This window comes from Mirounga angustirostris, unplaced genomic scaffold (assembly GCF_029215605.1).
Source record: "Mirounga angustirostris isolate CCGP_5_RB_7025 unplaced genomic scaffold, mMirAng1.0.hap1 SCAF_13, whole genome shotgun sequence".
NCBI classification, from domain to species: domain Eukaryota; kingdom Metazoa; phylum Chordata; class Mammalia; order Carnivora; family Phocidae; genus Mirounga; species Mirounga angustirostris.
Genome location: NW_026991721.1, coordinates 72,269,905 through 72,285,454, shown reverse-complemented (window position 1 = coordinate 72,285,454; position 15,550 = coordinate 72,269,905). Strand labels below are relative to the sequence as shown.

General features: G+C 45.1%; 2 protein-coding genes across 3 annotated transcripts in view; both read right to left on the bottom strand.

The window, feature by feature from the left end:
* Positions 1-6,057, bottom strand: part of PANX1 (pannexin 1) — a 61,768-nt gene extending 55,711 nt beyond the window's left edge. The window contains exon 1 of one of the 2 annotated variants that reach the window (XM_045894629.3): positions 5,490-6,057. In XM_045894629.3, the coding sequence (XP_045750585.1) occupies positions 5,490-5,670 (181 nt within the window). In that variant the 5' untranslated portion in view covers positions 5,671-6,057. The remainder of the gene's footprint in view (positions 1-5,489) is intronic. The other variant, XM_064577160.1, reaches the window with a different exon arrangement.
* A 3,321-nt stretch (positions 6,058-9,378) lies between these two features.
* HEPHL1 (hephaestin like 1) overlaps positions 9,379-15,550 on the bottom strand; it is a 91,170-nt gene continuing 84,998 nt past the window's right edge. The window contains exons 18-20 of the mRNA XM_045892833.3: positions 12,022-12,184; positions 11,482-11,553; positions 9,379-11,387 (exon numbers count right to left, since the gene is read on the bottom strand). Coding sequence (XP_045748789.1) covers positions 11,185-11,387; positions 11,482-11,553; positions 12,022-12,184 — 438 coding nt within the window. The 3' untranslated portion in view covers positions 9,379-11,184. The remainder of the gene's footprint in view (positions 11,388-11,481; positions 11,554-12,021; positions 12,185-15,550) is intronic.

Sequence of the window (15,550 nt, the reverse complement as noted above, 5' to 3'; positions counted from 1 at the left end):
TTCAACATAGTATTGGAAGTCCTAGCCGCAGCAATCAGACAACAAAAAGAAATCAAAGGCATCCAAATTGGCAAAGAAGAAGTCAAACTCTCACTCTTTGCAGATGATATGATACTTTATGTGGAAAACCCCAAAGACTCCACCCCAAAACTGCTAGAACTCATACAGGAATTCAGTAAAGTGGCAGGATATAAAATCAATGCACAGAAGTCAGTGGCATTCCTATACACCAACAACAAGACAGAAGAAAGAGAAATTAAGGAGTCGATCCCATTTACAATAGCACCCAAAACCATAAGATACCTAGGAATAAATCTAACCAAAGAGGCAAAGGATCTGTACTCAGAAAACTATAAAATTCTCATGAAAGAAATGGAGGACGACACAAAGAAATGGAAAAACGTTCCATGCTCATGGATTGGAAGAACAAATATTGTGAAGATGTCTATGCTACCTAGAGCAATCTACACATTCAATGCACTCCCCATCAAAATACCATCCACTTTTTTCAAAGAAATGGAACAAATCATCCTAAAATTTGTATGGAACCAGAAAATACCCCGCATAGCCAGAGGAATGTTGAAAAAGAAAAGCAAAGCCGGCGGCATCACAATTCCGGACTTCCAGCTCTATTACAAAGCTGTCATCATCAAGACAGCATGGTACTGGCACAAAAACAGACACATAGATCAATGGAACAGAATAGAGAGCCCAGAAATGGACCCTCAACTCTATGGTCAACTAATCTTTGACAAAGCAGGAAAGAATGTCCAATGGAACAAAGACAGTCTCTTCAACAAATGGTGTTGGGAAAATTGGACAGTCACATGCAGAAGAATGAAACTGGACCATTTCCTTACACCACACACAAAAATAGACTCCAAATGGTTGAAAGACCTCAATGTGAGACAGGAGTCCATCAACATCCTAAAGGAGAACACAGGCAGCAACCTCTTCGACCTCAGCCGAAGCAACTTCTTCCTAGAAACATTGCCAAAGGCAATGGAAGCAAGGGCAAATATGAACTATTGAGACTTCATCAAGATAAAAAGCTTTTGCAAAGCAAACAGTCAACAAAACCAAAAGACAACCGACAGAATGGGAGAAGATATTTGCAAATGACATATCAGATAAAGGGCTAGTATCCAAAATCTATAAAGAACTCATCAAACTCAAAACCCAAAGAACAAAGAATCCAATCAAGAAATGGGCAGAAGACATGAACAGACATTTTTCCAAAGAAGACATCCAAATGGCCAACAGACACATGAAAATGTGTTCAACATTGCTCAGCATCAGGGAAATCCAAATCAAAACCTCAATGAGATACCACCTCACACCAGTTAGAATGGCTAAAATTAACAAGTCAGGAAACAACAGATGTTGGCGGGGATGAGGAGAAAGGGGAACCCTCCTACATTGTTGGTGGGAATGCAAGCTGGTGCAGCCACTCTGGAAAACTGTATGGAGGTTCCTCAAAAAGTTGAAAATAGAGCTACCATATGATCCAGGAATTGCACTACTGGGTATTTACCCCAAAGATACAAATGTAGGGATCCGAAGGGGTATGTGCACCCCGATGTTTATAGCAGCAATGTCCACAATAGCCAAACTGTGGAAAGAGCCAAGATGTCCATCGACAGATGAATGGCTAAAGAAGATGTGGTATATATATACAATGGAATATTATGCAGCCATCAAAAGGAATGAGATCTTGCCATTTGCAACGACGTGGATGGAACTGGAGGGTATTATGTTGAGTGAAATAAGTCAAACAGAGAAAGACATGTATCATATGATCTCACTGATATGAGGAATTCTTAATCGCAGGAAACAAACTGAGTGTTGTTGGAGTGGCGGGTGGGGTGGGAGGGATGGGGTGACTGGGTGATAGACACTGGGGAGGTTATGTGCTCTGGGAAGCGCTGTGAATTGTGCAAGACTGTTGAATCTCAGATCTGTACCTCTGAAACAAATAATGCAATATATGTTAAGAAAAAAAAAGAAGAAGAAGAAGGTAGCGGGAGGGGAAGAATGAAGCGGGGGAAATCGGAGGGGTAGACGAACCATGAGAGACGATGGACTCTGAAAAACAAACAGGGTTCTAGAGGGGAGGGAGGTGGGAGGATGGGTTAGCCTGGTGGTGGGTATTGAGGAGGGCACGTTCTGCATGGAGCACTGGGTGTTATGCACAAACAATGAATCATGGAACACTTCATCTAAAACTAATGATGTAATGTATGGGGATTAACATAAGAATAAAATAAATACTTAATTAAAAAAAAAAAAAAAAAGCTCCCACAGCCACACAGCATCCATGCCTCCCTGCTTGGGCTCGCACTGCTCCATACATCTGGAACCCTTCTTCAGAGTTCAGTTTCAACCCTTCCCTGCCCTGAGCCCGGGGCTGTTACCCCGAGTCAGAAGCAACCCCTCCCTCTGCTTTCTATTGCACCCGGCTGCACACCTCTGACCCCGCCCAGATTCCATGAATCCTGTGTGAGGAGGTTATGACCCTCTTCTCTGCTCAACCACCTTCCAAGGGGCGGGGTCTACGTCTTACAAGTGTCCCGCTGCCCCACTGCCAAGAACAGCATCATGCACGCTGGGCTCAACAGACGTCTGATGATGCCAAAACCTGTCACCTTTCATTCACTCAGCAAACCTTATAGAGGGGCTTCCACGTGCCGTACAAGACACCAGCTTCTAGTGATCAATAGAAGAAGTATCTCGTAAGTAAGGGGGCCACATGAACAAGTTATAATGCAATGTGCAAAGTACAACCATGAAAGAATATTCCAGGCACCAGCAAGGTGGGGCGTACTTATCAGAGGGAGGATGAAGCCACGTTTTAAGTGTGCAGGCCCATCTCACCCTCTTTCAGGGGCAGTGCTCCTGATTGAAGTGGTGGGTGCGCTCCATTTAAATCACTCTCTCTCTCCATTGTTATTCTCCTTAATCGCTCGGCTTGTTCTTGCTTTCACACAAAAGCTGAAACTGCACAAAATTTAATGCTCCCTGACATGACTCCATTGTACTGACTCCATGCATTAATTTATGTACCTCTCTTCTCCTCCCTAATACCTTTCTTTCTGGCATTATCTAATGAGTACTCAACCTGACAGGTCTTCCCCAGTGCAGCTGGGTCATCCCACATGCCTGCCCTCCCCTCAGAAGTCTGAAGCACTTGAGAAGAAGGGGAGTCTGCTCCACAGCATCACCCAAGTCCCTGCCAACTTTTACCTGCTGGGTGCTCAGAGCTTGACACTGTCCTGTCACTGAACCACATGCTGCTGAATGTCACCTGTCAGCACATCTGTCCTAGTGCCCAGATGGGTGGTAAACTCTCGCAGGGTGGGAAGAAGACCATGCCTCAAACTCCTTTCATGTCCCACTCAACGCACAGCAGTGCTCTCTGCGCATAGCATAAGCTCAGACTCCTGCTGGATAAACCCATTCCCAATGCCAACCAAATGCCTCTCCAGCAGCCCATCAACTTGAATGTGTCGAGAGTGCTTCTGCCTCCAGAATCCCTCTACTATGCGGGGTAGACATTAAGTTTGATCACGGAGGGTAACCAACTCCCTCCTCCTGGCATCAGATGCCCAAGACTGCTGCTTCTCCATGACGGGGACCATGCCTCATTTATTCCTGGGCCATGGTGCCTAGCACTGGCTCCAGCCCACAGCTGGTACTCAAGGAACATCTGCTGACGGGGGAGACTCTCCAGGACCCAAGCTACTTGGTGGTTTTCCTTTCTACTGGAAGTCCCAACTCCTGGCCATCTGGAAGGCCGAATGAAACCCCATGACTCTGCCTGCCCAAAGACGAAAAAACTGATCACTTATTTTCCACAATGAACTTGGCAACTTCCTGCCAAGTTGAACAACTTAGTGCTGTAGATCACAAAATCAAGCTCACCATAACCCTTTTCTAACCAACTCCTCCTGCAACTTCACTATTCCCATCAAGAATACCACCATTCTCAGGGCGCTTGGGTGGCTCAGGCCTCCGACTCTTGATTTCAGCTCAGGTGGTGATCTCAGGGTCATGGGATGGAGCCCCACACTGGGCTCTGCGCTCAGTGGGGAGTCTGCTTGAGATACTGTCTCCTTCTCCCTCTGTTCCTCCCCTCTGAGTGCACCACCATTTTCCAGTCACTCAGGTCTATAGCCTTTCCAACAACAACTCTGGTCATTATCTGCCCTTCATGACCTATTAAGAACTAGGTACCCAGGTGCCCCTTATTGCTCCTTCATCTCTTAGAAATCATCTCCCATCCTTTCCCTTCAAGTCTTGGCCCCCACGTATGCACAAGACCTCAGTTAATGCCCCATCGTCTGGCATCTGGCCTCCCTAGCTCCAATTCCCCTCCTTGACCCTAGACCCTCCATGCTACCATCAGGTTTATTAAGTAATGGTCCATCCTCTGCTCAAACAATAACTTTGCACTTTTAAAACCATCAAGTCTGTACTCCTCTGTTCTAACGGACTGGACCCATATTCATGCTCATATCCCAAGAACTGTGACTAACTCTCCTGCCTCAGCAGGGGACGGTCACTATCTCTCTCCTTCCAGGAACATGTAACATTCTCTGCGATCTCAAAATCTTAGCAAAGGTCTCACCTCTGCTTATCCAAATCCCACCCGTGCTCCAGGGCTCAGGGCCAGCACAGTTTCTCATATAAGCTTTCCCCAAGGTCCAGCCCCACCAGCCTCTCTTCTCCCCTAGTGAACAGTCTCTAGCTGTCCTCTTGACTCATAAGCATCCTCTCCTGTGCTGTAAGTCAGAACAGCTGATGAGGAAGCCCGGAGTCTTATTAGCCACGTGATCCTGCCCCAAACACTATCGCACATCGGAAGTGTTATCATGAGGAAACACTAGTCTACACGAAGGGGACTTGTTCATCCCATGTTCATAACAAGGCTGTCCGGGTGGAGGATTCTGGTATCCCTCTAATGCCCGCCAAGTGCAGTCATTTCCCATCATTCACAACCCTGCAGAACCAGTCTCAGTCAGTATCAACTCAATGTAAGGTGATGAAGGGAGAACACATTTCAGGGAGTACTTTTCTTCAATCCTCCATTCAGCCACTCAGGAACTTCTCTGTAGGTAATTACACAAATGTAGGGGTGAGGGAAAGGGAATAGGAGACCACTGTTTTCGACAAATCTGATGGCAAGGGCGCCGGTCCTAAGAGGCGGACACAAACGCCACGCCACACTCAGGATCCGTGGGGAGCAGACAGAAGAACTGAGCAGTAGGGATGCAGGCAGGATCCACAGGGGTATAAAATGAACCACGTGGGCAAAGAATACTTCAGGCCATAAAACCGGGGCTCCCTTTCTTCCCAAGGTTCACGCCCATCGCAGCCGAGTGGGCTTCCAGGGGCGCGCAGTAAAATCACTTCCCACCAGACCCGGGCACCTGGAATAACGCCGGCTCACGCCGGCCGGCCCCACCCCGCCCCTCCGGCCCGGGCCTTACCGATCGAGATTTCCTGCGCGAAGGCCAGGGAGATGAGCAGCAGGGGCAGACCCACGGCGATGCACGTGACCATCTTATCCACGGCCAGCTCCAGCCGCAGCCCCTTGAACTTGGGCTCCGAGGGCTCCTTCAGCAAGAAGTCCGAGAACACGTACTCGGTGGCCAGGTGGGCGATAGCCATGGCTGCGGCGCGCTGGGTTCAGCCCGACAGGCCCAGGAGGGCAGGCCCAGGAGGGCAGGCCCGGGCACCGCCGGCGTCGGGAGGACTGCGCGGCGCCTTCGCCGTCACCTGCCGCGCCCGCGGCTTTCGCTTTCCCTTTCCCGGCTCCCGGGTTGCTCACGCATCCCACCAGCCTTTGTGTGTCGGGGTTCCCGGCTCCCGGCGAGCCACAGCACCGCCGGCGCTCCCGCCGTGCGCCCGGGCGCAGGAGCTCTCGCGCTCGCTCGTCCGCCGCCGGCTGGGCGCAGGCCCGCCCCCGCGCGCTCGCCCCGTACAGGTCCCCGGGCTGCGCGCGCCGCCCGGCGCTCCCCCGCCTCGCGCGCGTCCGCAGGCGCGAGAACCAGGCGCTCCCGCGACCCCTCCGCCCCGCCCCGGGCCCCGAAGCCGCCCCCCCGGCACGCCCGCGCGCTCCGCACGCCCGGCCGCGCTCTTCCGGAGCCCTGGGCGAGCGCGAGAGCCCGGGCGCGTGGAGTTGCCGGAAACCGCACTGACGCGAGCGGGGTGGGCGCGGCAGCGTGCAGGGACCCCAGGATCCACCTCGGCAGGGGGACCTTCCCACCGAGCGGTACCTCGGCAATACTCGCGCCCCCTCTCGGCCCCAGCCTCCCCTGTTCCTCGACCGGGATTTTTGAAATCATTTCCGAAAGCGACCTCTCACCGTGTAGACAGAAGGGTCCTCCTTTACGCCCCACTCCCAACAGTTCTATAGGGCGGAATCGGCTTAAAAGGAGCTGCGAACGCTTCAAAGGGCAACGGCTGCCATAAAAGCCGTTCGAATGGTGTAGAAGAGGGGACTGTGGATCCTTCCAGGAGCTTGCGTGAGTGGAGGCGCGAGGGCTGTGGGGAGCCCGGCGTGCGCCAGGGTCTCACACTTCAGTTATCGCTGGCCGGATCCGCGCTTTTCTTCCGGCCTTCCCAGCCGGCCGAGGCTTGGTGCGGGAGCCGGCCCCGGGCTGTCCGCGGGTGGGTGGGATTGGGGGCTGCAGACAGCTGCTTCTGAGCCACTTACAGGAAGTGGAGCATGAGAAACAGGAGGAGATGCTCCAGCCGACCACGTTTGCGGCTGACAGGACCTTTAAATAGGAGGGCTCCTTGGGCTGGGCTGCCTTCTCTGCCCTTTGTACCTGGACGGGCGCAGGCTAGCCTCCTCCGTCTGCCCTCGAGTCCCTCAGACCTTGACCTCTGAACACTCATCCGACAGTTTACACAGCTCTGCACTGGGATGGCTCACAGGACTTCGGACTCATAATGGCCAGGCCTGCGGTCATCTTCCTCTCCAGCTGAACTCCAGTCTTCCCTATCTGGCTGAGTGCACCACCATCCACTCATATAGCCAAGCCAGAAGCCTCCAGCACCATCTTTAACGCTTCCGTTTCTCCCAGCTGCCATAACCAATTTCCAAATTCACTTGCTTCTCTCTCCTAAATATACAAAATCTGATGGTTGATCAGATTACATTAATATCAATACATTAATACATAATTTCATTAATATTAAAATCTAGCTTATTCATATCTCCTTAATGTTTACGTCGTATCTTTTTGTTTTCTGTTCTAGGATCCCATCTAGGATGCCACATTGTGTTTAGTTATCATGTCTCCTTAGCTCCTCTTAGCTGTGACAGTTTCTTAGACTTTCCTTACATTTGATGACCTTTTTTTCCTAATTGTAAAGTGCATTTAGGGATTGAATAATACATGCTCCTCCCATGTCCTCCCTGCCCAGTGTCATTTATTAGAAGGAAGCCAAAGCAGCTGTGGACCTCACAGCCACTGTCCCAGAATCTGTTTGTTTCAGACCCTTGACATTTGACATTTGAATATGAGACTTTTTGCAACTGAAATAGTCGAAGTCAGAATAGTCCAGCCCACTACACTGTCTATTCTGCTTACACATTCATTCAAGTAATATTTGCTGAGCAACTATTATATATCTGCAATGTGGTCTGTGCTGGGGATGCAGCGATGAACAAAAAAAGGTCAGGGGTCTTTGCTTCCATGAAGCCTATATTGCAGTCAAAGAGGCAGAAGAAAATCAAACCAACAGAAGGATAAAATGGTCATGTCTTGTGATAAGTGCTACAAAGGAAAATAATGAAGATAGGAAATAACAGAGGGCAGTGTGGTGAGCTCACAGATGAGCTAGGAAAGGTAGGAAGGGGAATGATAGTGCTGGAGAGGAAGAGTACTCCAGGCATAGAGAGCAGCATGTGCAAAGGTCCTGAGGCAGAAAAGAACTAGCAGGACACAAGAACTGATCAAAGCTAGAGAAAAGAAGAGTTGGAGATGAGGAGAGGTGGGCATGGGCCAACTCAGGCTGGGCCCGAGACCAACGTAAGGAGTTTGGATATAATTAAAAGTGAAGTAGATGAAATAAGGTATGAAGAGGGCTGTAAAAAAATGACCACAAACTTGATGGCTCCCGTGTATTCTCTAACAGTTCTGGAACTCTTAAATCCAAAATCATGTTTAATGGAATACAAGATGCCCACAGGGTCAAGCTCCCTCTTGAGGCTCTGGGGGAAAATCTGTTCCCTTGCCTTTTCCAGGTTTTAGAGCAGCATTCCCTGGCTTGTGGCCCCTTCCTCCATCTCCAAAGCCGTGGCATAGTGTCCTACTTCAGTTGTCACATGGCCTTTTTCTGTAGTCAAACCTCCCTCTGCCTCTCTTTTAGAAGGGCACTGTGACTTTTATTTATGGACAACCTGAGTAGTCCGTCTCAGGATCCTTCACTTAATCATACTTGCAAAGTCCTTTTTGCCATATAAAGAAGTAACACAGGTTCAGGGATAAGGACACAAAATCTTTGGGGACATTATTCAGCCTACCCCAGAGGCCCAGAAAAGAGAAGAGGGCCCAGTGTCAAGCTCTGAGGCATGCCAACACTTAAGTTAGATGGGAGAGAAGGAACTAGCAAGAGACTGAGAAGGAAGAACAACTGAAGAAGGAAGGCTGGCAAGGGGTCATGCTGAAGAGCTAAGGGACTGTGAGGTGTTTTGAAGGAAGGAGCTGTCAATTGTTGTGAATAGGTTGAGTGAGATCAAAATGGGGAAGAAGCCCCTGGAAATAGCATCATGGTTGTTGATTTTGACAACAGCAGACTGGGAGGTGGGAGCAAGGCACACTGGACTGGAAGTCACTGGAATGGGGTGAGGAATTCATGAGATGAGGTGGTACAGACAAAAAGTTCTGCTCTGAAGGGAACAGAGAAACTGGGTTAGAGAGGGTTATGAAGTTCAGGACCACAGCCCTCTGTTTGTTTGTTTGTTTTTTAATGGTGGGTGCTGCTGATGACTTCATGCACTAGACAAAGCTGAACACTGAGGGAATGAAGTCCTTGAGAGAGCAAGAAGGGTTAGTACAGAGCCAAGTAAGAGACTGCTCTGCTAGGAGCAGGGACACTTCTTCCATTGTAACAGGAGATGTATCTAATTGTAATTGATTTTCTCAAAGGACTGAGGCAGAGAAAGAAGTATGGTACATTTGAGGAAATAATGTTTGAGGAGAGTCCTATTCTTTGGGAGACGTATTGTTATTTTGTTTCATTTCCTTTAGCAGGTATATAACTAGGATAGTTGCTAAATATCTAAAAGACAATTCTCCTTTCACCAACCCCCCGCCCTAGGTCTAGTGATAGGGTAGTAGTGAAAAAAATGCAAATAGCCATCTCATAATCTGTGAAACTTTATTAAAAAGAGAAATGGTGTAATCAAACTACTTTATGGTTTCATTTTCATTAAAAAAAAATAGACTAAGAGAAAAGGAAAAAAACTAATTTGTTGTCTAGGTGAGTTATAAATAAGGCATTTATCATAATTATTATTATGAAATTATACAGCCTACACATGTATGAAAACCATAGAGCACATACTACAAAATCACATTATCAGTGGTTAGCAGGCTGGAATTCAAAATCCTTTGGGTACACTGTTTGATATGACATTCAAGCAAACTAAGAACAGAACTATTAGCATTCGCATCCTGGTTTATGTAATACTATAACTGCTATCAAATTACCCATTTCCCCTCACCAAGATGAAGATGAGAAAGTATGAAAGATCCCTCCACCAGAGTTATTTTTTTAGGTCCTACTTGCTCATCTGGACATTCAAATGATCTGCCAAGGCAGATGTACTGATATCACTCATCTGGCATTGACATTGGCATCGCAGGGCATCTTGCCCTGAGTTAAGGGCAATTTCTCAAGTCTAGTAATAAGCAAAGTTGCTTTTATCAATCTTAACCTAATGTTTAGGCATGTATACAGAGAGTATGGATTGCCTTTATTTTTACATTTGAGCCTTGAAAACTGTAATGCATGTTTTCAAAGCCGATTTAATGATTTAAAACTTGTCACTGGGACTCTCTCTTTTCTAGCCTTTTCTCTCTCTCTCTCTTTTTTTTTTTTCCCTTCCTCCCACAAAGGGCTGTCTTTAAGAGGCATGGAATGAAGAATTTTGTGAGATCTCTTCTCCCCACCAGTCAGCTGCACTGATGAATTCTTCCTGGTGTTGCTCACATGATGAGACTGTTTTTATTTCCTAGAAGATGCAGACTTGGAAAGATCCTGCTAGGTGAATGAAAAATCAGACTCAAGGCTCAAGTCCAGATTCGCCTTCTTCAAAGCTTCCCTCACACAGGAGCTCCTACTAAACTTTTAGGGAGTCTCTGCCTCACAATGGGAGAACCTATCCTGCTCTTTTATAGCTTCCGGCCCTCCACGTTCTAAAATACAAATACAAATTCTCTAGATGATTTTTTTTGGGGAAAAAAAACCAACAACGTTGCCATGGAAACATTGTAAAAACACAGAACATGAAGTGAGTTGTAAACATTAAAGTATCTCTACTGGTTTGCATAAAAACAGCAGGAATTTTTTTTTTATGCTGGTAACTTCGCCTTCTGTAGCAAACAGGACACAGGCTATTTATATTAAAGTGGAAAAGGCCAGGAGAGCTGGCTAAAGCTCCAAAAACTTCATTTGGTCAAATTCTATCAGCAGATACTGATTTAGACATTTCCATGAACTCCTCAGAAAGTTATTTTCCCTGGAACGACTAAGGGAAACATCTTACATAACAGTGTTGAAAAATCAGAGCCATTTCAGTTAGGTGTCCGAGGCAGTATAACTCTCAAAGTCGTCCATCTGGAAACTTGGAGAGTTAGCTGAGGAAGCACCGTCTAATCTAAGAATTACAAAAAAAAAAAAAAAAAAAAAAAAGGAAAATAAAGATATCTTTCAGAGGGTTTCCCCACCTCAGCAAATTCATTCAGAGAACAGACTGTGTTTTCTCAGACACACCTGTTCTTTCTGTATTTTATACCTGAGGATTATTCACAGCCCATTAAAAAATAAGTAAAAGCAAATTGCTTTGGTTGTGTTCTGAAGGATCAGAGCCTGATCCAGGATATAATGTAAACCTTTCTTGATGAACGATGCCTTGTCCAGTTTCCTTGCTGAGGAAGACCAGCTGGTTCACAGAGCATCCGTGGGGAGTGTGCAGGACTGGACTTCCCGGTACGCAACCTGCTTCCTTGCAGACTGCAGTCTGATGGAGAGAATCACTGTGGAGATCAGGAGGAGGAGTCCAATGATGAAGAGGATGACCAAGACTGCTTTGGCTCCCCTAGGACCCAGATTCTTGCCAAAGAAATAGAGCTGCTCTTTGCCAGGTTCTTCTGTGAAAAGAAAAGTGAGGTGTCAGTCCTCTGCCTTTCCCTAGGGAGTGAACACTGACCATTCACATGCGGGATTCGGGGAGGGTATCGTTACCATTGGAGGGCACTGTGGCTGGGCGGGACGCTCCACCAGATGGAGACTTGGTGGAGTAAGGGATCCTGTTGTCTGGACAAAGATGACAAGTTGATTTTTTTATAAACAACAGAAGTAGATTCTTTTCATGACATGAGTTATTTCAAGGGTTACGTCATTTTACCAATGAGGACTTTATCCCATTTGTATCTGCAGGTCTTTCTTAAATTCTCACTGTTCTACTTCATACCCATACACATGCTATCCTTTCCCCATCTACCTTTAAAGCTTCTGCTAACCCATTAAGATCCATCTGAAGCATTAGAGCCTCTAGAATGTTTGCTCATATCCCCACACTGTTAACCATTACCTCCTACTGCTGCCACTGAGCCCTGTACTCTGCACTCTATGTTGGCATGTATCATATTCTATTATAGTTACTATTTATATGTCTGCCTCTCTTACTTGACTCTGAGCCCTTGGGGGCTCTTGAGCCCTCTATTTTCAGGGCCTATGGGAAGCCTGGTGCTATCACCCATCATCGCTGACAGAAAACAGTACCTATGTTCCGAAGGACTGTGTAAGTTGTCTCCATGCCAGCATGGATGTGGTCAGACACATGACAGTGTAACAGCCATGTCCCTGGGTGATCTGCAAACAGCTCAATGGTTTGGAATGTCCCAGGAAAAAGATCATACACGTCTTCTCGGTAAGACTTATCTATCTGCAGAAAGAAGGTAATAAGAGCAGAAATCAATAAAACTGAGAGTAGAAAAATAATAGAGATAAATCAAAGAAAACAGAAGCTGGTTCTTTGAACGGGTCAATAAGATTGATAAACCTTGTGGTAACCATCCTCCACAATGGCCCCCAATAATCCCTGCCTCCTGCTATTCATAACCTTTGTAGTCCCTTTCCACATTGTATGAGAGTTGGTCTATGAGACCAATAGCATATGGCAGAAGTGATGGCATTCTACTTCCAAAAGACTTAGATTCTCTCTTGCTCTCTTCTCTTGGATCACTCACCCTGGGGGAAGTCAGCTCCCATGCCATACCCATGTAGTGAAGAACTGAAGCTTTCAGTTAATAGCCCTTTGAGTGAGTTTGGATATGGATTCTCCAGTCCCAGTCAAACCTAATGACTGCAGGTCCAGCTGACATCTTAATTATAGCCTCATGAGAAATGCTGAGTCAGAACCAACTAGCAAAACTACTCCCAGATTTCTGACCCAGAAAAACCGTCAGTTAGTGTTTGTTGTTTTAGGCCACTAAGTTTTGGAGTAATTTGTTATAAAACAATAAATAACTAATACAAACCCTTAGACAAACTGACCAAGGGGGAGGGGGAAGACACAAGTTACAAATATTAGGAATGAAAGAGGGGACATCACTGAGACCTTATAGATATTGAAAAGGATAGTAAAGGAATATTATGAATAACTGTGAATTCTAAAACTTAGATCGTATGGACAAATTCCTTAAGATGAAAACTTCCTAAGATCACTATTCAGATTATCTATTAAAGAAACTGGAATTATATTAAGACTTTCCGACTTTCCAATAAATTAAAGCTCCAGGTCCAGATGGCTTCATTGGCAAATTCTACCAACATTTAAAGAAGAAATAATACCAATACTAAACAAACCCTACCAGAAAATAGAAGAGAACAGACCACTTCCAACTCATTTTATGAGGCCAGCATTACCCTGATACCCTAATAATTTACCTATGCATTACCCTAATACTTTATGAGAAGAGAAAGCTACAACTAATATTCTTCATGAACATAAATGTAAAATCCTTAAAAAAATACTAGCAAATTGAATCCAGCAATATATAAAAAGGATAATGCATTGTGACAAAGTATGATTTATCCTGAGACTGAAAATTGGTTCAATATCTGAAAATCAATCTATGTAAATCACCAATACATTAAAAAAAAAATCATCGACAAACTAAAGAAGAAAAATGTGATCATCTCAATAGATTCAGAAAAAGCATTTGATAGAATTTAACATCTGTTCATGATAAAAACCATCAGCAAACTAAGAATAGAAAGAAACTTCTTCCACTTATTAATAGAAACTACAAAAAACCTACAGCTAACTTTATATTCAGTTATGAATAACTGAGTACTTCCCCCTAAGACTAAGGCAAGGATATTCCCTTTCACCATTCAGATACAACGAATACTAGCAGTCCTAGCCAGTACAATAAGGCAAGAAAAGAAATAAGAGGCATACAGATGGAATAAAAAAAATAAAACCATCTCAACTCACAGAAGACTGTCATTGTAGGAAACCATCACCCCAAAATCTACAAAAAAGCTACTAGAACTATTTAGCATAGTTGTAGGATACAAGATCAATTATACAAAAATCAATTATATTTGTATATATTGGCAATGAACAATTAGAAATTGAAATAAAGACAATACAACTTACACTATCACCAAAACCTATGATATTACTTAGGTAATAATCCAACAAAATATATGCAAGATCTGTATGCTGAGATGGAAAAACATTCTATGCCCATGGATTGGAAGAACAAACATCATTAAAACATCTATGCTACCCAGAGCAATCTACACATTCAATGCAACCCCTATCAAAATACCATCGACATTTTTCACAGAGCTGGAACAAACAATCTTAAAGTTTGTATGGAACCAGAAAAGAACCTGAATAGCCAGGGGAATGTTGAAAAAGAAAACCAAAGCTGGGGGCCCACACAATGCCTGACTTCAAGCTGTATTACAAAGCTGTGATCATCAAGACAGCATGGTACTGGCACAAAAATAGACACATAGATAGATCAGTGGAACAGAATAGAGAGCCCAGAAATGGACCCTTAACTCTATGGTCAACTAATATTTGACAAAGCAGGAAAGAATATCCAGTGGAAAAAAGACAGTCAGTCCCTTCAATAAATGGTGCTGGGAAAATTGGACAGCCACATGCAGAAGAATGAGGCTGGACCATTCTCTTATACCATATACAAAGATAAACTCAAAATGGATGAAAGACCTAAATGTGAGACAGGAATCCGTCAAAATCCTAGAGGAGAACACAGGCAGCAACCTCTTTGACCTCAGCTGCAGCAACTTCTTGCAAGACACATCTCTAAAGGCAAGGGACACAAAAGCAAAAATGAACTACTGGGACTTCATCAAGATAAAAACTTCTGCACAGCAAAGGAAACAGTCAACAAAACTAAAAGGCAACCAACAGAATGGGAGAAGATATTTGCAAATGACATAACAGATAAAGGGCTGGTATCCAAGATCTATAAAGAACTTCTCAAACTCGACACCCAAAAAACAAAGAATCCAGTCAAGAAATGGGTAGAAGACATGAACAGACACTTCTCCAAAGAAGACATACAAATGGCCAACAGACACATGAAAAAATGTTCTACATCACTTATCATCAGGGAAACACAAATCAAAACCACATTGAGATACCACCTCACACCAGTTAGAATGGCTAAAATTAACAAGACAGGAAACAACAAATGTTGGCAAGGATGTGGAGAAAGGGAAACCCTCTTACACTGTTGGTGGGAATGCAAGCTTGGAAAACAGTATCAAGGTTCCTCAAGAAACAGTATCGAGTTTCCTCAAGAAGTTAAAAGTAGAGCTACCCTATGACCCAGCATTTGCACTACTGGACATTTACCCATAGATACAGATGTAGTGAAAAGAAGGGGCACCTGCACCCCAATGTTCATAGCAGTAATATCCACAATAGCCAAACTGTGGAAGGAGCTGAGATATCCTTCAACAGATGGATGGATAAAGAAGATGTGGTTCATATATACAATGGAATATTACTCAGCCATCAGAAAGGATGAATACCTACCATTTACATCGACATGGATGGAACTGGAGGGTATTATGCTAAGTGAAATAAGTCAGTCAGAGAAACACAATTATCATATGGTTTCACTCATATGTAGAATATAAGAAATAGTGCAGAGGATCATAGGGGAAGGGAGGGAAAACTGAATGGGAAGAAATCAGAAAGGGAGACAAACCATGAGAGACTCTTGACTCCAGGAAACAAACTGAGGGGCGTGGAAAGGGA